At 34.7% G+C, this 24,286-nt stretch overlaps 1 protein-coding gene across 1 annotated transcript; it reads left to right on the top strand.

Annotated features, from left to right (window-relative positions):
* Positions 1 to 4,089: 4,089 nt before the first annotated feature.
* LOC142355180 (uncharacterized) lies at positions 4,090 to 23,456 on the top strand. The gene is made up of 9 exons (XM_075407430.1): positions 4,090 to 4,447; positions 4,907 to 5,029; positions 7,596 to 7,709; positions 8,675 to 9,807; positions 11,556 to 11,646; positions 14,008 to 14,157; positions 14,707 to 14,894; positions 20,517 to 20,569; positions 23,095 to 23,456. Exons 1-9 carry the CDS (start codon positions 4,390 to 4,392, stop codon positions 23,276 to 23,278), a joined length of 2,094 nt encoding a protein of 697 aa, XP_075263545.1. The 5' UTR covers positions 4,090 to 4,389; the 3' UTR covers positions 23,279 to 23,456.
* Positions 23,457 to 24,286: the final 830 nt, after the last annotated feature.

Below are 24,286 nucleotides of genomic sequence, written 5' to 3'. Positions count from 1 at the left end.
AACTAATCTATAGTAAAGTTAGCTGGATTCATAATCGAAAAAAAGAATCTAATTGCTTTGCGTGACAGAGGTTATCTTAGTTTCTCTTTTGAAATAACACGACACTATTTATCTGGGTTTTTCAGCAAGATAAGTTTTTTGACAATCTAAACTTATCGATCGTAGGCAATGTCGGCATCAAAACACTCACTAACGGAGAAATTTTTTTTAAACTTCTGGTAATTTTGTGAGATTTTGAACGGATCCTCTAATAAAAATAAGAGAAGGAATTTTATCGTGACAACAGTTGCATCACCGCGAGATTTAAAAAACAGAAGTCACTGAAGAAATGTCTGACCCCATGCACCATGCGAACAATGGGATCTTTCCTCTTTTGCACCCGCTCTCAGCTTAATGGGCTTGCATCTTTAGGCCCCAAGAGCACTTACTGTTTTTGTAGATGATTACATGCTATATAGCATATAATTTGTAACGGGGGGTAAAAACACTCTGTGGAGGAGGGTCAAAACAGAATAGGACCAGACAATGGCTGACAAATGTTGAGCTCCACAAGGAGCTTTATAATTGAGAGCTGAATTCTCTTAAAAATAAGAAAAATGTACGCGGATGGTAATGGATGGTGGTTGGGGCAATGGTGAGGTTGAATTCATCGAGTTTGAACACCTAAGGTATGGTTGATCTTTTCTGTTTTAACCCCCAAATGTTTGAAATGCACCTTAATTACAATTCATGGGAGGTACTTTTTTATATATTACTATGTAAAAAACGGCGAGCCTGCCTGACGTGATCAAAAGTTATGCCATGTAAATTTCGAGAGGGATAGATCAAAAATCGTAGATTTTTTGAATTGAGTTTTTTCCGTTTGAGGCCCCCCGTACGTTATGCACCCCGTTACAGAGCACGTTCCATTAAACAATAGAACAATTTTTAAAATTATGGCACTTGCGTCGGAGGTTTCAAATGGTATGCAACCACTAAGCAAAGGGGGCACAAACGGAGAAGATTTTTATATTTTTCATAGGTCCACCCAAGGTCTCTTAGTAACCTTCTTCAACCTCTGTATGTTCGTATCTATTCGGTTTGGCCACCAGTATTTATTATGCCCCCTGTTACAAATTATATGTTGTTGTATAGCGCGTTACTATGTAATAAAATAGTACGTGCGCCGAGGGGCGTAAAAGTTATACGCCCATTAAGCTCTCGCTAAGATGCGTATGTTCTTTATATAAATAGCAATTGTAATTGGGGTGCAGTGATCATCAAAAAATATTTACATTTGCCTCTTCATCTCTTTGATTACGCGGCAAATTGATTGCTCAAGGAGTGTATCCTCGAAAGAAACTTTAGAAGAAGAAAAAGTTTTACTATTGAGAGAATGATCAATTAGACCTTTGTTAAAAAGATGCTGACATGATGCAAAACTTGGAGGGTGAGGGGATTGGGCTTTTGCTACTGTCTTCTTGCTCCAATTTCGCCAGTCTTTGGCTCTATCAAAAAATTTTAGCCAAGCTTTTCTTAGAATTGTAGTATATGCAAAACTAAAAAAAACAGAAATCGAATGAAAATATTGAAATAGGTTTCTTTTCGGAAAGCCAATATGCTACTTTTTTGGAAAGCCAATTGTTTCAAATTAATCCATAGTAACGTTAGTTGTTTTCTCATTTCAAAAAAAATTGAATCTATCTGTTTTGTTTGGGCAGAAGTTATCTCAGTTTCTCTATTGTTTCTCTATTGGATAAAAGTATTTATCTGGGATTTCTACCTAGATGATTTTTTCGACAATCTAAAATCATTGATCATAAGCAATGTGAGCATCAAAACACTAACTAACCGAGAAAAGTTAATCAATTTTTTTTAGCTTTGGGTTCACTGTTAAACAACTAATTTGAAACCGATTTGACAGGAAATAACAAAAGGCAGGCAAAGCAACGTTTAATTTGCATTTCTTTTATTAGTTTTTGGTTCGATGAAGAAAGATATTGTATCAAAAACACTGCCACAATTTTAACCTATTTTTCAGGCAATTTTGAGCAATTTTGGGATTAGTTTGATTTAGATAAGTTTTGCCTTATTTTTCCTGAAACTCTCGGTAACTGTGTCAGATAGAAACAACAACATTACAGATTGAGTTAAAAGTTATGTACGAAAACTTGACTCCATACAAAATTACAAAATCAACAACCGTTAGACGCAAATCTTAAGTATAGGTGATCAACATGACTCTGTTTGATGTTATCGAGACCTTGTGGCGTATATTGGGAACTACTCAGCCGATCAAACTGGTTGATCCAAATTGCCAATCCAGTTCTGCAGATTCAGTTAGTTTTTTTCAAACTTGCACTTATACAAAATGCAGTATAAATGCCGTACGTCTGCACTGCCAGAATTTAAAGAGCCAGAAGTTGACTTTAATTGATCTTAATCATTTTAACAAGTGCAATTTACTTATCTAAGCAAAAATAGCACATGCATGTGCACGTTAAATATAAAAAAGTCGATAGTGCCAGATTTTAAATTTCAAGATGTTCCTATATAGGCATGTGTTGGTTTCCATTGGATTTTGACATTTTAAAACGTGTTTTAAGGAATGGTACATGACCTGGCTTAAGTCATATCAAAATTCTCTTGCTTAACAGCTTGAATCAATGAGCTGTTCTCAATAAACGCCAGAGGTCCTCAATGACTTCAAGCAGAGCCAAGCAACGTACATTTGAAATTCTTGCGTAGAGTCGGATATTTTGCCAGAATTCAAACTCTTGCACTGAGTTCAATTGTAGATTTTATTTTAGAAATAGTAGAATTAAATTTTTCGCCAATATGAGGTCCGAAATCAAGTGCTGAATTAAAACATAAATTTATTGAACTAAAACAATTGACAGCAATTTATTTTATCTGTTTTATATCTCATCTTTATAAAGAACAAAAATCTAGATGTCAAAATTCGTATCACTAGAGCACTGAAAATTGCTGTTCCGGTGATGAAACTGTTTTAAGCGTCTAATTATCCAAATTTTTAGCAACCATTGTGAATAACTTTTTAATAATATGCAATAATTTAGCTAGTTTTGTAAAATATGGCTCCACATTTGTCGGACTTGATCATTTGTACAACACCGTTCAAAGTTTATATTATATAAGCTCCTAGAAACTGACTCAAGACTCGCTACTTTTTACATCCTGTAAGAATTTGACTTGATATTTAGTCTGAATTGCACTATGAAAGAAGAGCTACTCAACTTAATAGCTAAATGCGGCCAGTTCTAAATGCTGCCTTTACATTACATAATTTTAATGTATCGGTTTTTGATTACTTGATTTCAACATTCGTATTTTTTCATGATTTGACCCAAATTGTAATCTCAAAAATTTTTCCACGAATTGAACATGATGAATCAATACAGTTTAGTGACTGATCCTCAACTTGAATTGACATTTACCTTAGTTTACATAACTATGGTTATAATACAAGAGATCAACAGTTTAATGAATCGCATCTCAGCCGTCTATTCAATTTTCCGCACGTGAAGTTTTTGTTTTATTCTCCCCACTTTGGTCAAGTGAGAATAAGAACTCGGACTGGAAGGATTTAGCATGTACGGGAGCGGGTTTTCTGAACTGGCTCAACTGCTGATTTTCTCACAATTTCATCGGATAAGAAAGTAAGGAAGAGCACCAGCACTCTCAATATGAGATGCCTATGTGCTTTTGTAGATCAGCGAAATGTATGAAAAAAAAAACAACTCTGAAGGATATCTGAAGGAAGTTTGCTCTTTTTGCTTATCATTTGGATTTAAGTTTACAAAATTGGGAATCAATTTGCGGTGGCCAAAATTCAACTACGCTGAGGCAGAAGTTAAAAGATACTTCAGAAGTATTCTTTAACTGTGTCAGTTTGACTGTATATGAACTGCTTCAGCTTAAAGTAATAACCAACTTAACCTTTAAAAGAATAACTAACTTAACTTTTTTTAAGATAACTCTTGCCGAAAATTCAATTACTTTGATCAAAATTATTGTCAACTCTAGTCAGTTTTGAAGTTTTCAGTTTAATTGACTTTGGTGTTTTGACGAGAAAGCATCTTTTTATATGTACGTGTGATGCACGGTGAAAATTTGGCTATTCAGTGTAGAATATATTACTGTTTAAACCATCTTGAGTTCGTTGTGTTTTTTGTTCAACTGTGTGCTTATTTTTGTTAGCTGATATACATTTACTATAAACTGCACGTATTTATACTCCAGCTCTTCATTTTTTCCACACTATAATCAGTGAAAGGGGTAACCTTCTCAATCGAATTACTATCTGCTACTAAATTTTAAGCAAGTGTTTTTCCTTTGATTTCTGGAAGAAATTGACGCTATTTTTTCTAACGTGGGCAAATCATCTTAATGGATCCCGAAATAGAACAGCTCATTGACTCAATTGAGAAGCAATTGACTAAAGGAGGTAAGATCTCTTCTTCTTTTTCTGCTCGACAGTTGAACAGGAAACTGTGTACCTAGAATCGATGCCCAAATGATTTCAAACTGCTATAGCTATAGCTCTCATTAGGATAGTTTTGGCTCCTTAATTTTGACTGCTTTTATGTCACACATTACCTCCAATGTGATCAGATGCATCCAGACAAAATAAAGCAATGATAAGTCTTTGTTGGCTCCCTCCAGTCCAGACTTGAGGCAGATCTTGACGAGTCTCTTCGTGCGTGCAATAAAAATAACTCACCTTTCAGCCGGGGTTTTTGCCATTGAATCCTGCTGACATCTGGATTGTGAATTGTTAGAACGCAGTCTTAAGAAATGAAGAAAAATATGAGTTATCGTCACCAGCCTTAATTGCACCAAGAGTTCAGAAAAAATCATGCATTCTTATAATCAGAACTAATTTGGTTGTTTTCACACGTTTCAGGCTTGGACCTCGGAAACATTCAGTCCCTCAAGAAAAAATTGTTTGGGAAATTCTCCCAGGCCAACTTTCCACGCAAAGGAGACAAAATATATGCCAAGTACTTCAAACATCAATACTTCCCAGGTAACCACCTGTATTTATTCACCAGAGCCACCCGGATTGACCTCATAAATCAAAAAGTTATATATAAATATACACACACACATATATACATATATATAAAGATATATATATATATATATATATATATATATATATATATATATATATGCATATATATATATATATATATATATATATATATATATATATATATATATATATGCATATATATATATATATATATATATATATATATATATATATACTTTTTTCTGATATGGTGTCTATGATAATTTGTAATCGTACAGCTTTCATTCATCGAAATTCTAAAAATTAAAATTTTTAAGGAAATCCGAAAAAGTGCAAAAAAATGTTTCCAATGAATCGTTAAAAAATTGAAAAAAAACTAATTTTTAGTGATTCGGTATTCATTGAATATTTGTAATATCAAAAAAAAAGAAAAATGTGAGATCAAATTTTAGCGATCTTTTGTAAATCGATGTTTTGATGAAAAAGTCATCGTCATGAAAACTTCATATAGCAAATCACATTTATTAATGATCAGGTTCGTCAAAATGTGTATTTTTTGCTTCTCAAACTTGCCCTGTTTTCACGCTCTGGAAAAATTAACGGATAAAAATTTTTTACATGACGGCTGCGTCATTGGACGAGTCGTGGACTGCAAAAATTTGACTCAAGAGCAAACAATTTTTCTTGGTCACGATCCCTCAAGAAAAAAGCCAGAATTGATTACTACTACTTTGTATAACTCTGAGTTTATCATCAGACTGTTAACAAGGAAGGCTGAAAAGTTGTTGTCCTAGATTTTTTAAATTGGTATCCTGGTGGTTGGTGGCAGAGTAATTAAATTACATCATAATTGGTATCCCGGTGGTTGGTGGCAGAGCAAATCAGCGTGAATTAATCTAAAGACATTCTGTTTTTTAGGATGGTCAGAACTCTGTTCATGTCACAATTAATTTATACTAGCCAGTCTGATTTTTGAGTAGAATTCACTTCATGAAAAATAACACGTTCAGCTTAACTCCCACCAACAACGTTTGCTTTATATGCGATTCGAACTTCCGCGTGAGTACTTGTGACATTTAATTTGCGTGGCAAGTCGTAACGACTACGCTAGATGGGTTTTGTGGTAACTGCCTTCAAACCAGCTTAAGTATAAATAGTGTGTATACTACCATAGTAATTACCAGGTATAAGCTACAAAAGATGACTTTATTCTGATCAGACGAATAATTTTCAGACGAATAATTTTCAGACGAATAATTTTCAGACTAAACAGGATAAATTTAGCCTGAGCGAACTCTATATAATCACAATGAAGAAATACTTCACATAGGGAGACTTAAAATATTTTGGAGATACAATGTTTCAGAACTGAATAAAGTTTTTACTCTTGAAATGTGCTGGCTCAGCTCCGAAAGGGGATTATAATTCACAAGGCCTTTGTCTCAAAGATACACAAATTAACGGCATATGAACCAAAATCTATCAACATGTGCTTCGGTTCGTAATGACGCTGGCATCAAGTCATCCTTCATGTTCCGTCTTAGCACAGTCGGATAAAGTTGGACGGCTGACATTTTTTTGTTGTTTTTTTTCGAATGATATTCATTTAGGTTTTAGAGTTGATAGATAGCATAGAACTGACATAGAAGTGAGGAATCATAGTTACTCAAGAGTTCACAGACCAAAAAACTTCTGATAAGATATTTGAGCTCTAATCGAAATTTTTGCACTTGAACTACTTGGTTTTGAAAATGGTGTGAGCACATAATAGGGTTTGAGAAGAATAATTAGATCTGAGCATCCAATTTTATGATCACATAAAGAGTGCAAGAAGCTGATCAAAGATCTTGAAAAAGCTGAAATATTTGACGGTGTGTAATATTAGGCAGACAAAAAACTTATCAGAAGTGGATTCATAGGCACAAAAATATTTGCCTCGAACTACTACGTGTGCAAATTGTTTTTGATTTTGCGTAATGCGTTTTTCTTCTGGCATGTTGATTTCATCTAACATCTTTTGTGGCCATAAACAGAAAAAAAAGGTATATTGCCAAGAAAAAAACTTGAAGCAGTATTCCTGAATTGATTTGATCTGGGTTGGTCTGGGATGGTCATTTTGGTCTTGGCTTGCATGCTCATTTTATCGAGCATTGGTTTTTTTTATCTGGTACGGCGTTGAAAGAACTTTGAATGTTAAAAATATGGATCTATTCTGTTCCCCCTAGTGTTTTTTATGACCCCCAGTTAAAAATTATTGTTGTCACATAGCACGTTACTATGTAAAAATAATGCACGTGCGCCTTGGGGCCATGAAACATACATCCTCACTAAACTGGGGGGGGGGGGCGAAACAGAATTGATTCAAAAATATCTTCGCAAGCAGAAAAGACTGCTCAGAGGACTTTTGTGTGATCGGAGGCATTTTGACCTGAAACGTCAGTCCAGTCATGCTGGGTTGGTTCTTGTAAAAATGAGCAAAAAACTGTACAAAATGAATGGAATGAGCAATATGAACAAATGGAATCACATTGATCGTTACGTTTTTCTGCTTTTTCAGCCACGATTGATTCCTTCAACCCAGTTGACCAGGTGTTTCACATTACATGGGATGATGGGGATACTGAAGGCAGAGTGGTGGCTGTGGGCGATGTCGCAAACGATCGCATTCCAGGTCAGTAACATATACATTCTCATTATGAAGTTACGTTTTCTTAACGCCAGGAAAATAATAAACTTTTTGAGCGCCATATTTTTATTGGTCTGTTAAAAGCGCTCGAAAGATTTTATATAGATACAGAGTATAATAAACATGATATTGTAAGTGATTCGTGTATGATTAATCAGAAATGTTAACAAGGGAGTGTCCTGTCGGATTGGAAAAGCGATTCTTTGAAGTGAATTAAGGTTTTTAATTTGCGAACAAAACTGATTTTTGTTACTTCTGATCTGAAAATAACTTATCTGTATTGTTATTATCATTATTATCTGCGTTTTTCGTAGAAAAATTTGGACTGAACTCGAAAAAAAATTGTCAAGTTTTACTTAAAAATTATTGAAGGTAGCCCTACCGCTAGAAATCTGTACCGCACTCAATACCAGCACACTTCAGTTTGCTTTTGCTCAGTTGATATTCGATTACCGTCGATTGATTTAACTACTGCTATCATTTAGGTTGAGAGAAATCATAAGAACTTGAGAGAGTTATAACTGATTTTCTCGATATAGTGGCAAACCACGATGGTGGAAGCCTTACTTTGTTTATTTCCACTAATTATTATCATCGATGACTATGTCATATATTGCATCTGTGAAAGTATTCTATTAGAGCAGAACCAATCCACCCAGTGATAAATATCTGTCGTGAAAAATAACAGCCACGAAAACTAGTTGAAAATAATACAGTTGAAAATCGGAATGAATTAATCTTGCTTGAACACTCTGCTTAATCCTACAAACGCAACTAACAAAAGGGAAAATGAATAGATCTATCTCTAAAAATAAAGATCTGACAAAATATTATTACGTTATCTGTCCTCTCCAATGCAATATATTTTGCAGTAATTTGTATATTATTCATTGGAGAGATTAAGTTTTTCTTTCTTTCTTATGATTGTGTGTCATTTGATTCTGTTTCAGCGGTCAATTCGATTGGCGTTGGAAGTAATGTTTTATTCGCTCAGGGCTTCTATGGCGCTAAAGGTGATAAATTCTCTGGGTCTCGATGGCACATGGGAAAGATTACAAATGTCAAAAAACAACCAAATGGGTCGACCTTGTATGATGGCCAACATGCGTTTGGTGAAAAAGACGGAAAGTGGGTAACATATACCAACTATTCCGAGACGTTCTCGGATCTGAAGCTTGAAGATCTCCGAGTTTCACCGAACGCCTTGGACGCTTTCGGTTCTGATAACAAAAGTACCACGAGTAACAAAAAAGTCGGAACTTTCGACGTCTTTGTTTGTTACTCAGACGCAAATACGAAAAACAACAATAAAGAGAATATCAACCCGATCAAAGTCATTCAAGACATCGAGGACAATTTGAAGGTCAAAACCAATTTGAAAGTGCGGAATCCTTCGTTGAGTGATGTGGCGACCATGATAGCAAACGCGAAAGTGTTTATCGCCTTCATTTCGAACGAGTTTGCAGAGGATGAAAAATGCCAACAGCAGTTCCAATTTGCAAAGAAATCGAAAGGAATCCCGGTAATTCCTGTTGTAGTAGGTCAGGGTTTCGACTGGACTCGAACTGTTGTTGGTCTGCTAATAGCTGGAGAACTGTATATACATTTTAAAGATGAGTCAACGTACAAACAGAAAATTCAGGAGCTGAAATTGTCAACTCAGAAATCTCTCAAAGCTTCCGAGACTCAAACAGAAACGACTAAAAACGCTCCAAAACAGGAAGAGTTATGCGAAGGTTTTATAAGTTACTGTTGGACTAATTCTTTGACCTCGAAAATGGCAAATGAGGTCGGAGATGTTAGAGGTCACGAGTTAGCTGACCCCAGAAAGGTCAAACAAGATTTGGAAGAAAAACTGGAAGGTCGCAAGCTGTGGTTAGACGTCGAACAACTAGGAACTTCGAATCAAAGTGAAGGCAATGCAAGTATGTTTGAACAAATAGCTAATGGATTGGCTAATACGAAAGTTATTTTGACCTTCATCAGTTCCGAATACAGCAAAAGTGCTAATTGTAATATGGAGTTCAATCACGCTGTGAAGACTATGCGCATTCCTACCATTCCTATCATCGTCGGAGAAAAGGTAAACAAATTCCCAAATATTTTCTCACATATAAAATTTTCTCACTTTCTTGGCTACCAAAAATTATATGGAGACTTTAATAAAATTGTAAGAAAAGCTTTGCTTGGTAAAGTTTCATAGTGTCTTGTAACAACTCTATTGTGGTATTAGCTAAATCCATATTCGTGCTTCATAAGCAAGATTTGAGCTAAGGCGTTAAAAAAAGGTGTGGAAATTTAGAAGTATTAAGAGAAATTTCATTCTCACTTTCTCCGCTTAGACAGAAAAGATGGTTAAACCGCTATGTTCTTTCACCGTTTGCCAAGTTGTTACGCTACGAGATGTCGGTTTTCATGGTCTAAAATATAAAAGCAACTCAACTTGAAATCAAGATCCAGTGCACAATATGCATACAGGCGTTAATTGAAAAATAACAGTTTCCAGGCCCAAAAATCGAGCAGAAGAACCCCAAAATTGTCAAAAAAATCCAGAGAAAAAGTTAGTTACCGATGTTTTGAAAGCTCCAAAAACCTCTCTGGAGCGCATTGGAGTGGCTCATAACACTTTCTCTTACTACGATACAATTTCCAGAGGTACAGTTAGTAGAAAAAAGTCAGTTTGAAGAAGAAAAGAAAGTGTTTTCGTTCAAAATGATGTATCAATATGCTCAAGAAGCCGTTCTCTTTCTGTCAGAATGTTATTTTTACTGATGAAAGAAGGGTGCGCATCTGAGGCGACGGAGTTGTTAGAGTTTTTTGAAGAAATCGAAAAAGATTTCTTGAAAAAAACACAAAAAAATTTGAGTTCGGACAAACGATCACTTATGTTTTGGGTTGCAATACAATCAGACAGACAGAAATTGCTTGTTAGGTGTCCAAACAAGCTAAACGCTGTCGGATAATTGGAAATTTACAAAGAAAAAAAGCATTTCCTGAACATTATTTTTCAACAAGATAATGCTTCTGTGCATAAATCGAAGATTATCGGCAATTTTTTTCGAGAAAACGATTAGAAGGTACTAGAATGGCAAGCATACAGTCCAGATCTGAATCCTATTGAAAATTTATGAACGATTTTGAAGCAACGATTCTGCTGACTGCGCTCTCCCTGGGAGTCCCCGGCAACATTTTGGGTACGATTTAAAATTTCAGTCTTAATATGTTTTTACAAAACTCGTGGAGGCGGCAGAATTACCACTCGTTAAGCCTAAACCTGTATTTGTTCCTTTTTACTTCAAGGTTTTATTAAAAAGGTTACTGAAGTACAATTAGCAAAAAAGATCCAAAACGTGAGGGTGAAAATCTGTCTTTGGCTGATATAAGAATGGAAAGCCTAAAAACAACCTTAATTAAATAAGAAAAGTGAGCAAACGTACGCCATGCACGTTTTTTTTGTAAAAGACAACAATTGCGAATTCTTTTAACAACCCAACTGTGATATTAGCTAAACCCATATACTGCTAAAGAATTAGAGCAGAGATGACCCGAACCTACTTTCTCTAGAACCGCGGCCAGGCGTGCTACTGTTGCACCAAAGCTCTCCGGAAAAAGCGACTTTGGCAGCTTGATATAACACAAGCTGGTTTTTACAGTCTCATTCACATCGTTAATTTATAAACGCTATGAAAAAAAGCTTTATCTTGTGAGAGCCCGCAAGAGGTCCTTTTTGAGGTTGTGTTCGTCATTAGCAGTGCAAAACATATAGATTCGGTCACACAAGCCGGTAAAAACAAAACTTCGGCGAAAAGAAGCAGATGATGACTGTTTCAGACTTCGGACGAATGGCTGAAAACACAAGTGGGGATGGTATTGGGTGAGATAGAAGCACGTGGTAAAGACAGCGAACGCATCGACTTAAGAGGCAGGTTTCATTTATCAAACCAAATTGTTCAATATGTTCCAAATACGCAGAAATTTCATTCATAATCACCCTAAATGTAATGGTTAAGTGACTCTGTTTGAAGTCATTGATGTCTTCTGGCGTTTATCGAGATATTAAGTCAGAATTTCGAAGTGACTTCTGCAGAATCACTTAACCATGCTTAAAATACGAAATGCGCATGCTTTAAAATGACGAAAGTCAACGGAAGTCAACTTCTGGCTAAGTAGCAACTTCTGGCATTTTAACTTCTGGCACTGCAGACTTTCGGCATTTTAAAATCTGCACCTGAGTGTTTTAAGGGCATTTAAGACATTTCCGAAGTCTAAGGTAAATCATACAAAAACAAAAAAGGCAACTTATTTTGTATAACTGGTGCCGGTAAAAGCAGACAAGTGGATTGAAACTGCTTTTTATCGAAGCAAATAATTCTACCCTACTTTCTCAAACCAGTATATCATCATTTTCTATTTGTATTGAAAACGATAGTAAGAATCAATGATTTGTACTCGCACACCATGGTCCATCCCCTTAAATTTAAACAGTGTCAAATGTATTATCGTTATAATCCTGAGAAAAATATTCAAAACAATTAGCCTAAATTAGATGAACAGGTCCATTAGATGAATAATATCTACAAGGTGGGCATGCTTCTAAACTCTTTGTATTTGCCTGTTATTTTTTTAAAAAAGAGTGATAAAAAGTGGAATCTCAAACTGTGCTTTGGTTGCAACTATTCTCGAAAAAGTCATATCAATTTGACCATGCAGCTATTTTTATATGGATTTGAAGTTCATACAAGTTGTATCAGGGAAAATCAGCTCTCATTTTCCGTTTTATAATAGCCAATAATCAAACGACCTTTTGTAATTGTATTTTTGAGACATGACAAAACTTTTTTTGGAACCAAATCTTTCATTCTTAATGAAAGCCTCAAAATCAACTTTAATAGCGGCTACCAGTACCAAAACAGAAACTAGCTTTGAAGAATGTGACTCGCGCTTCCCACCATCTTTTTACAAAAAGATGGCGAGAAAGCTCCTAAATTACGTGAAAGTAGTTTCCACGCGACAAGACTAAGCTGGAAAATGCTTCCAAAGAAATGCAATTATGGGTACGTTCGACAAAGTTTTACAAAATTTTAATCCTATCACGAATTAGTCTTTTATTTAAGATACTAAAAGGAAGATTTATACCGCCATTAATCTGCCCCACAACTCTTTGTCGAATGTGCTTCCGCGAAAAGTATTTTGCTGCGAAACGTAGATCCCACTTTTCAACTTTGTGTTAAAAAGTGATAAACACTGTCCGAAATTTCCATTCAAGCCACCGCTTTTTCATCCTCAATGTTTGTAAGTACCTTTTACAAGTACTAAGAATTAAGATAGGAAAGGTGAAATATTGTTACAAAAAGGAGTAAATCAACTCGCAAAATTTGGTACCGGTGGACGCTAGTAACGATCGGTCGGGTCTATTAAATATTTCGTTACTAGTCAAATTCTTAAAACATCGTTAACCACTGATCCTTATTGATATTCAGGCGTACTATTAAAATGATGGCAGGACCTCATTTTCATGAAAAAGGGCATTAGGTATGTTAACGGCCTCGTCATAGATTTTGAAGATGAAATGATATCAAATATAATTTGGACCCCAAAAATAAGTTTTACAAGCAGTATTTTGAGCACAGTTATAGCAACTCAATTTGCTGGGATTGGTTATAATCACAGTTGCACCGGCAGTATGGAGAAAGTAATTGGATGAAAATTTGATTGGCGCTCCATACTACTTCAGATATTTTTGTTCGCGTGAATTTAATCTGTTTTACATTTTTCTTATTTAACCCTTTCTTGTATAAAAATGGATTTGAGAAGCAATTTGTTCTCAAAAGTTTTATTTAAGTGGAGAAACAAAATGAAAGCTTTGAAAAGATTTTATCGCAATATTTTATTTTTAAAAAATCTTCTGAATTTCAATGTGAGTAGTGACAGATTTGAAAAAGTATCCCTCAATGATCAAATTTGTTATTCAAGAGCTTTTCAACGCTACCGTATTTTATCTCTCCATGAACGATATCGATCGGTCAAAATTGGCTGATCAAAAAAGCAGATTCCCTATAAATTTGGAGAGCTGAAACACAAAAAAGCAATTGGTGACCACAGATTTTAGTTTTTGCCAACAAAAAAACTTGGTGATCAAATTGTCGTTATGGGGTATATAAAGTAGTAACCACGCTAAAAAATCTTAATAACGCTCTAGAACGTCAGAGTTCAATGTTACAAAGCTTTTTATAATCTTTTACCCCCGAGTTATGCCTAATCTTTCGAGAGCGAATTTTTCTAGGAGTAAAGTCAGAAGCAGACTACAAAAAGATGATAGAACTGATCTGTTCACGAGTGTCCAATTTGGCCCCAAAAGGGGGAAAGAAGATGTCATTCAAAGACGCTGGAAAGAAGGCAGTGAACTCAATGATAAGCAGGGCTCCAAAAATAGGTAAGCCAAAATAGCTCACAAAAGTTACCCATATTGAGATTACAGAGAAATTTCAATTCTTATAGGAGAGCTTTCCAGAGCAAACCGCCAGAAAAAGTTCTGGCTGCGGCAATTTTGACACTTTTGTGCGTGGTTCAGCATTTTTTGCCCGGTTACTTTCCTAGCCTCACTCAGGTCAATTCAGCACGCGAGTTCAAATATTCCTGGCAATGAAATTCGAATGTTATGTACATTCACGATAAATGCACTAAAACTTGATCGGAGAGCGATTTTGTTCGTGACGTATTCTGAGCAGGGAGATTTTGATAACCACAAATTTGATCAGAAAACAATTCACAAACGTCTGACAAAAACAAATTCTAACGCGTATAAGTTTTTGCTCATTAAGCACTCCATGTTCTTGTCTGAGAATCACGGTCTCGTAAAATTATCTGATTGGTAGGACGAAAGAAAGTTTCAATGAAACGATAGGACAGAAAATCAAAGGAAACAAGAAATTGTGTGTTCTTAAGAACACACAATTTTTACATGACTTTTTCTTGTTTCCAGGTGACCACGTGATCTCCCACTGGCAGAAAGGCCAGTTCTTCTTTTCCACGATTGTGTCCTTCGACAGGGATTCCCTATGCTTTACTGTGGATTGGGACGACGGAGACACGACAGGTAGAGTTGTCAAGTACAATGAGTGTGCCAAAGACGTACAGGTGGAGGTGTCAGATGTAGGAGTTGGGACTAAGGTTGGTGAGGATGATAACCTGGGTCTATGTTTTGGAGAAAAACAGTGTGCATAGGGCATACCAGCCCTAGTCTAGACCTGGAATTATGAAAAGACCGTCCTCGACAGATTTAAGGTATGAAAAGACTGTCCTCGACAGATATTGGGTATGAAAAGAATTTGTCTGGACCTAATGTGATGTCCTGGACTTTGACTGGAACTAAGACAACCGTCCTAGAATTTGGCTGGAACTAAATCATACGTCCTGGAATTTGGCTGGACAAAAAAGGTGTTCTGGAATTTGGCTGGGCAATAAAACATGACCTGGAATTACACTCGCGACGGTATAATGACTTGTTTTCAGTATACCTGAGACATCATGCAATCAAGCTGTGACTATGGAAGCCCAATACTCGAAATTTTAATTATGACAAACTAACATTTAAGTTCTCCTTGTCTACAGTATTAAATTCGTTATTTAAATCCTGCTGCTCAAAAAGTTTTTAGGCTCTCAGTATAAAAAAGAATTATCAGGTCTTTTCATAAATTCCAGGTCTAGACTAGGGAGGCGGTACAACTAATCCTAAGCCAATGTGTGCTTAGGGTGCTTTTAGTTTGAACCTAGAGGAGAACCTATTCCTTTCAGAACTATTACGGAATTAAATGATAACTATATTGATCCAACGATACTTAGACGCCTGTTAAAATCCGGGCTTCGAAATGAAACTTTCAAATCTGCAAGTAAGGCTAGCCCATCTTTCGTGACGAGGCATCCCACGCAAGCATCCTACTAAGGAGAACTCTCATCTCAGCCTCACTTCTAGGGACAGATTATAAATCAGTTGTGAATGAAATGTTTTTGATTAAAAGTTATCCAAACCAGAGCTTAAAATGTTCCAAAGTGTCTCAGTTTGCTCTATATAAAATCAAACATTCCCCTGTGTCGGGCAAGTTTCATGGTCCGTTTTTGACCCTAGTGTACGCCATTAATGTTTAAGCTCTTCGGCCTAAGTCTTGCATACCAAGACAACTCATCAACAGTAATATTATTTCTGAGAGCGGCGCTGATAGCAAACCAGATCTATATATACATTCCAATTCGCGCCATGAGCACACAGTTTATGGTCAAAACGTGAAATCCCTTACTATAACTAATATTGGAAGTGAATGTCCAATAACTAATATTGGAAGTGAACCACTTCTGACTTCTTCAATAAAATCAACATCAATCAGGAAATAATCAGTTTTGGGGACGGAAAAGTATGAGGAACTTGCTTCCTTTACAAAATAATTTTTTTCATCGCAAAGTGACTGCATCATTTAGCAGTGAATGCGATAACGGCAGCGTAAATTTTTTCGAAGAACCACCTGAAATTTAGCGGAGAAGTTTTTCTTTCCACTGTTTTTTACCACCGTCAGCAAACACTCAGTATTTACAACACTTAACCCCATTTACACTAACTCTCACGATTTTCAACGAGTTTTAGCGTTGACACCTCGACCCGGAATAGTTGCTGACCTAAACGCAAATGTAAATGAGTACTATAAGCAAGTTTAAATGCAGATCTTTATAGATCTCATTGCTATCTCAATGCTGTCGGAAAAGTCAAAATAGAAGCCTGTAGAGTCTCATTCAAGTCTTGGGAAACACTTAAGGTTGATTCCCAACTCAGATAATACTAAAAATGAGCAGGCATACGAAAAGAGGCTAAACAAAATCAAGCTGTCTCCGGGGACTATTTTTTTCTCTGAAAACACTGACTGTCTGTCAAAATTAGTATTTCTTTCCGTAAAAGCTTTATATGGGTTCTACTGACCAGCTTCCAAATTAACAAAAAATTTTGACACCTAAAGGGTATCCTTGAAAAAATATAGTGTTATTTCTGTTCAAATAGACCAATTTAGCATATTTATTGAAGCTAACTTTTTGGAATGCTTTTGCCATTCTATAAGAAAGCTTGGACTTGATTTTGTTGTATAAAATATCTTATTAAAACCCTATGAAATCTTTTCATGAATCTTTTGTTTTAAAAATTAAATGTGAGTATTCAAATGATCCTGATTTTATTGTATTAGAGCTTTTTTTGGTTTCCAGTGCTCAGTCACATTTTTTTTCTCAAAACTTTTTCCCAAAATTTTTGTTTGGAAAGTGCTGCAGCAATCACATAAGGGATTTCAAATTCTCTTGTTAATTTTTTTAAGGCTCTGAGCTACTATTTTAATAGTAGTTCTATATGAATTATGAGTAGGCATCTTTGTCTGGTTCAGGCAAAAACTAAGTTCAATTTAAATTTCTTAGATTAACTTTGCAGTTGTGAATGAAGTTTCTGGTTCCCCAAACATAAGTTTTTCTAGTTTTTGGCTCAGTTGTTGAGATTAGCTTTGCCGTTTCCATCTTATCTTGTTCAAGATTTTTTTGCGAGTCATTCTTGCTCAGTTTATCTGATAGGTATTAATGCCTTTTCGTTTTACTTATTGCAAAACTAAAAAAATCTCAAACTAATCGTTAATCGTTTTTACTTAATATCATTTCTTGAAAACTGGAAAATTTTGAGACAGTTTTTTAATTTGTAACTTTTGAGAGAAATTTTTACAAGAAGTCCATACTGTTACAAAAGTTTTCTTTTGCATTGTGTTTTTTATCTCAGACAAGCATTTAGCTTATCAATAACCATTAATTTCATTAAACTCAAAAACATCAACAAGTAATAAACATTAATCAATAAAACTACTTGTTTTTTGTACAATTACACTGAACATATTGGTGCACGTTCAGGAGTAAGGTCCTGAAAAATTGAAAAAACATTTTAGAGAAATTCTGTGAACGGCATTAGTTCGATTGAAAAGTCTTAACAATGAATTTAGAAAACATTAAAGTTAAAAATTGATGGACTTTGACTATAGATAAGCGTTCGCATTGCACTAATTTTTAAAGAACAATGTTGCTTTTTATCAGTAGGTTTTTGAATTTTATAGAAGATAATTGAAAACTACAAGAAAAAAATTGTTCCATCTGTCAAAAGAGCGAAAGAAACAATAAAAAACTAAAGGCAACTTTTCCAACAGAATTGAAACGTGCTTGTAAAGTTTGTTGCCAAAAACATTTTTCAAAGCAAAAACATTCCAATGTTTTTTTCATCTCAATCAACTTTTACACCATTGTCGACTAAAAAGAGGCAATATTATTTTCATTAAAAAATGTACTTTCAGAAGACAAAATATGAAGATAGCAAAATTTTGTTCTGTTGATTTTAAGTTATCGGAAACAATTATTTTGATTGGGAATTATCAAATTATCAATAGACAACTTTTTTCAACAAACCAGGTTATTCATTTTTTGTTTATAAAGTTTGAATTGTTATTTTTTGCGTTAAAAACTACAAACCAATAATGCAATACCACAAACAGAGGCAATGTGACTAAACCGTTAAGAATATCAAAATTATTTGAAATCCGCTTAAAGCCTCATGAAATTTTTATCAAATAGCGCTGGTTAATTGCGCTATTTGAAGAAAATTTGTTTTCATCAACCCAATAAACTGAAAGCAGTTTTTTTTAACTATGAATCACAAAGTTCTGGAAAAAACAAAAACTTAGATAGCTTGAGAAATTTTTAATTTTCGGAACAGTTTCTGGCGCTAATTTTATAAAAAAAATTCTCTTGAAAAATACCTCCAAATGAATATAAACGAGCTAAAGTAAGATGAAACATGGCGAGTCGCAAACAGAAGAACAATTGCCGTTTTTTCAAAACACAAAAATCAAAAAATGGGTGTCGGAGTTCCGTTTGTCAACAGGAGCGAAGATACGATAAAACTGAAGAGACATTTTGCAACAAAATTGAAACAGCTTGCAACTCTAAAGTTTTGTTGTCAAAAACAATTTTAAGGCAGAGACACTTGGAACCAACTTCGTTCCGCCTTAACCGTTTTTTTCATCTTTTCGACGAAAAAGATCAGAAAATGCTTTCTAAACATTTTGAATTTCTAGATGAACAAAATATCAAAATATCAAAACTTTTGTTATTAATTTATTTTATGCTATCGGAAACTATTACTCGACTCGGCAACTATCGGAAACTTTTGTTGGCAAAATAGACCATTTTTTTCAACCAGTCAGATTTTGATTTTTTGTTTTTGATGTTTGAATACACATCTTTCGCATCAAAAGCTACAAACCAACTATGCAATATCTCAACTGGAGTGAATGGTACAGAAACCGTAAAAAATCACATATAATTGACGTCGGCTAAGGGCTTCTGGGTAAATATTTCATCAAAAAGCACTGGAGAGTTGTTAAAATTGTTTCCCATAAAACATCCGATAGATTGAAAGCAGTTTCTTTACCTATGAAGCACTAAATTCTGTTAAAAATTACAAAAGGTTTGATAACTTGAGAAGCTTGCAAATTTCAGTACAATTTCTTGCGCTGAATTAATTAATAGATTGCTAAAAGACTACCAACAAATGGAAACAAGCCGCAAACAAAATCGCAATACCTTTTAATTAAAATTCAGAAACAAAAAAGTGGGTGGAGTAGATCCGTTTGTCAAGAAGAGCAAAAGAAACAATAAAAAAAAACTAAAAAAAGTTTTTCCAACAAAGTTGAAGCAAACTTGAAGCCCTAAAATTTGTTGTCAAAAAATCATTAAAGCAAAAACACTAAAATGGAAACAACTGTGTCCCATTTCAACAATTTTTTTTAACCATTTCGACCATAAAGGCAAAATAAAATAACTTCAAAAAAAATTCACTTCTTATAATGAAATTATGAAGATAGCAAAATTCTGGTTTTTGATTGATTTAAGCTATTGGAACCTTTTATTTTGGTCGGCAACTATCGGAAACTATTATCTGAAAAACAGACAAATTTGTTCCCAATCAATCTGAGTTTTGTTTTTGTTTTGTTTATGATATTTGATTAAATATCTTTCGCGTCAAAACCTACAAACTAACTATGCACTATTGCAACCAGAGGCAATGGGACTGGAACGGTTAAAAATATCAAAATTATTGTGAATCCACCTCTGGGTAAAAATTTCTTCAAAAAACACTAATGAGTTGGTAAAAGTTTTTCTCAGGAACCATCTGATAGATTGAAAGCAATTTTTCTGACCTATGAAGTACAAATTTTCTTTTGAAAAAATACAAAAAAGTTTGCTAATTTGAGAATTTTATAAATTTCAGTACAATTTTTGGCGCTGAAATTATAAAGAGACTTTGCCTCATTTTGTGCAAGCATGACTACTTTCAAATTGGCTTTACAAGGATTGCATTAACTAAAATTTTTTGTAATGGCGTCAAAAGGAGTAAAATTTAATTAGGCCTGTTAGAAAAACGAGACGGCTGAAGTTTGGTAATTTATAGTTTACCAGATGTGGACAAATACTTTGAAAAGTATGTTTTTTTTGAATTTTTTCTCGTTTATTTTATAAAAATTTCTAGTTTTATCTAGAATGAAAAATCCGTTCACATTTGAAAACGACTTTGGCTGTTAAACTGTAAAATCAAGTTTTGTTACCAAAGAAACGCAAAAAAATTTTAAAAACGAAAAATATCATGTAAAAAGTATATGGAGTTTGACAGTAATCATGCCTAAGAACACGTTTTTCTGTTGATTGGGACTTGTCCGAGATATCTTTTAGGTGCTGTTCCCCCAAGGAGAGTACACGTTGGATGGAAAATACGGTGGATTCAGGTCAGTTCAAATTATTGTCAAGACTTTGTGCTTTCATTAAAGAAATTCCGCGATTTCGAGCGTGTATTTCCCCTGTTTTGTTTTTAACAATTTTCTCCCTAGTGTGAAAAACGATTAGCAAAAAGAATTGTTACAATTTAATTTGCTGAAGACCAAAATAGTGAATAAATTTTTTCTGCAAATATTTGCAAACGGAGAGAAATAAAAAGCAACTTTATCAGGTATAAATCTAATTTTGTCAAAAAAACCGTAGTCGAGGCCAAAAGTTTATCTTGTAAGATCAAAAAATAGAATTTTACAAACGTTAGCGATCAAGTGAGTCAGGGTATTTGATAACTTAAGCATTTAAAAAACAATCAGAGCTGTCAGCAATGAGACTAAGAGAAAAGACTACCAAAAACAAAACAGGTACAGACAAAGTTGTGGCCTCAGACTGAAATACTTTAAAGAGAATGTTTGAACATCATCCGTTATCCGAGCCTCAAAAAAAGTTACGTTTGTTTTTTTTTGGGCAAATTCGTATTATAAACTTAATATAAATTCTGTGTTTAGACTTAATTTTTTTCGAAATTGTGTGTACATATTTTAAAAAGTCATAAAGTACGAAGGAGATGTTTTTTATTAGTGTGGAATGGTTCAATGAAGTGCCAATACAAAAGCTTTTATTTTTAACGCTCCTTTTAAGCGGAAGAATGTTTAAGAAAAATTCAATGATTTTTTCTTTTTGTATGAAGAAAAGTTCGATGATGCTCAATTTTGAATTGAAGAGTATGTCTACAGATGCTGTTTTGCATCCAATTGAAGCCTTAAGCATTAATTATGATAATTTTGAAAACTCAATGGCAACTTTTTTTGACCTTGCTAAAGCGCTCATAACTCAATATCTCATCGAATATTTTTCAGGAAACCAAGTGCTTACGGTCTTTTTGATAAGCTGTTATAGTGTTTGATCATTTCTTGTCGACAAAAAGTAACGTGTGATTTCGAAAGAACATAATCAATCAGAGTGATCCTGAAGGGGTTTTGTAACCTCCAAGTTTTCTGTTCTACATCAATCGCTTTGAGGAGAAAAAAAAGAAAATTAAAAATTATTCAGTTTGATACAAGTATTTCGTTTATTAAAATCGTTAAGGATGATACTAGTATTTATATCAAATCAAAAATAATGTTGAAGTGACAAAATGTGTTTTTGGTTTTTTGGAGAAAAGAATGAGTACCTTAAAGAAAAGAAGCTAACATTGAATACTGATAAAATCTTTTTAGTGCAAAATGATGATTTTGGCGAAGTACATTTCCACGGTGAACAGAAAAAGCGGAAGAGCACGGATAACTAGTTACTGAGATTGGTTCAACTTCGAGATTTCAAATTCAACCTAATAAAGTTCGCTCTAATTTGTCATAGACCATACGATCAATATATATTGTACGTTAATAAACTTCACTCGAATTAGTACTGTTCCGAACCTTAAATTCTCACTCTCACTACTATAAAAGTCATTGCTTCAACTGAAATATAAAATGGAGAATCAGTGTCTACATAAAAATAATTAAGTCAAGATATATTTTAAGAGTTTTTAACATTCTACGAGCAGAATTGCTAATCACTCGAATGAGTTCTTCAGAGTTAATAAGTGATATTTTCTGAGGAAATAAGTGTCGTGTAGATAATTTTGTCTGTGTGTAATGATCTGTTCATTATAACAAAAGGCCTTCTGAAATTGAATAAACTTGCCTTGAATTACCGTTAGTAAAATTTCAGAAGCGATTTCAAAGAATGTTAAAACAGCATCTGCTAGCGAAATTTAACCTTGTAAACTTCAACTGACTGGCTATGAAAGAAATTTAGTTGTCAATTCGGAAATTATAATGGTTTACTCCAGCAGACTTTATCTTTGTAGACCGAAAATTTAACGTTTCGAATGGAAGAGTAAAAGAGTTCATTGTAGGATCTTTTCCGTTTCCCCTCCCCAAGTACGTTATGCCTCCCCCAGTTTCAAAGCACGTGTTATTCAATAGTAAATCATTCTGTAATGTATGGCACGTGCGCCTGGGGGTGCAAATTGTATGCACCGACTAAGCGAGAGGGGGGCATTCTGCAAAGAAGTAGGATATTTTTAGTAACTGTTGTATTGTTCAAATAGAACAGTCCTCTGCGAGAAAGCCGATTTTGGAGTCGGAGGTGGCAATAAGTCCAGAATAAATAATTCAGTATTATCTTACTATTTTTTTTACTAGAACTATATTTCTTTCGCCCTAAACAAATTTTCATGCCATGGTAAACAAGCAGACTCTTAATTACTATTGACTCACTGATTGGCTCATTGATTAGTTTTCCTTAAGATTGCTCAAAAGCATCTCTCCAACTAATACTGAAAACGGTTGGTTTTCAATCTCTGCAAAAATTAAGCTATAGTTTGTGAAACTCAACCATCTCATTTGGACTATATTTTCCATCCAAGTTTTGTCTCAAATGCAATAATTAACTGTACGCCGAAACCATAGACAAATCCATTTTCGAATTGCAGGTACTTCGAGGGTGAGGTAACGGACATAGCGGTGGAGGATGGAGTGAGTTACTACAGTGGACAACACTCCAGATACGACAAGAGTGCCGTGCCAAAGTTCAGAGGTGTCCAGTTCCAGTTCAACAGATACCAACTCCACCAACTCAGACTCGCTCCCAATGCTTTCGATGTGCTACAGATTTGATTACAACTTCCAAAACATAAAAACAGTTGCAATGCTTCGAGATTTTTTCTGAGTTTATCTAATTGTAAAGTATGTAAAGCTTATTAATGATCTAACAGTCACAAAACACCCGCTGTTGACATCATGTCTATTTGTTTATGAGTCTTAATTATATAATTATAAGTAAGCTTCATTTTTGTCCGTTTTATTATAACGCATTTCGTCTTTGGGGTGGAGTAGAATGCCAGAAAGATCCCTACTATCGCCAAAACCTCCTCATGGGCCATCTTGGATAGACATTACTAAGCGGCAAAGTCTAAGCGGCATAAACATTATTATTGTCTAACGAAGCGCCAAACTCCTCGATCGATCTCACAAATCAAAAGGACTTAAATACTTATAACCAAAAATTGTTCCTTGCTGTTCCGATACTCATCATTTTGTAACAGAGCCTGAGATGAAAGAGTTGAGGAAGAGCAATGAACAACGTCCTTGAAAGAAGTGCTCATCGGCGGAGCCCTGTATAAAAGTGACTCTTATAGTCAAGTCTCGCCGATTTATACCGGTTGGAAATGTCTCCAATGACCAAAAGATGGTCTTATTGACACGAAAAACAACAAAATAACGAAATTGAAAATGAAATTAGGCGATAAAAATTGACCATTCAGCAGCGATTTGGCTCAACTCCAATTAAAGTCTCTTGTGAACTCTTATTAGGCCGAACCTCCCGACTATTAGGCATCGAATGTAGGGTTATTAAGATTGAAAGGTAATAGAGCTTGGGATGACTCCTACACTTTACCACCAAAAGTTGATGAGTGGTGGATGAGAAAACTGTGTGCGATCCCTGCGCATCTGAATTGAAAATCTTCTTGTAGAAAATTCTGTATAAGACCCAGACAAGAAAGATGTAGTGATAGTCACAGAAATAACATCACAGAGCAGTGTTGATCTGTGATAGCAGAGCTGAAAAATGAGAAATGGCTACATGTCTGGTCTAGACAACACATGTTCTGCTATATCTTGAAA

This window comes from Convolutriloba macropyga, unplaced genomic scaffold (genome assembly GCF_964194025.1).
Source record: "Convolutriloba macropyga unplaced genomic scaffold, txConMacr16.3 SCAFFOLD_659, whole genome shotgun sequence".
Classification (NCBI taxonomy): domain Eukaryota; kingdom Metazoa; phylum Xenacoelomorpha; order Acoela; family Convolutidae; genus Convolutriloba; species Convolutriloba macropyga.
This window is presented reverse-complemented; position numbering and strand designations above follow the sequence as displayed.

Excerpts from the sequence above, each read along its gene's own strand:
- LOC142355180 (XM_075407430.1), top strand. The coding sequence starts at position 4,390 with ATGGATCCCGAAATAGAACAGCTCATTGACTCAATTGAGAAGCAATTG. Across the intron at positions 5,030-7,595 it reads CAAACATCAATACTTCCCAG|CCACGATTGATTCCTTCAAC; the intron begins GTAACCACCTGT and ends CTGCTTTTTCAG. Across the intron at positions 14,895-20,516 it reads ATGTAGGAGTTGGGACTAAG|GTGCTGTTCCCCCAAGGAGA; the intron begins GTTGGTGAGGAT and ends GATATCTTTTAG.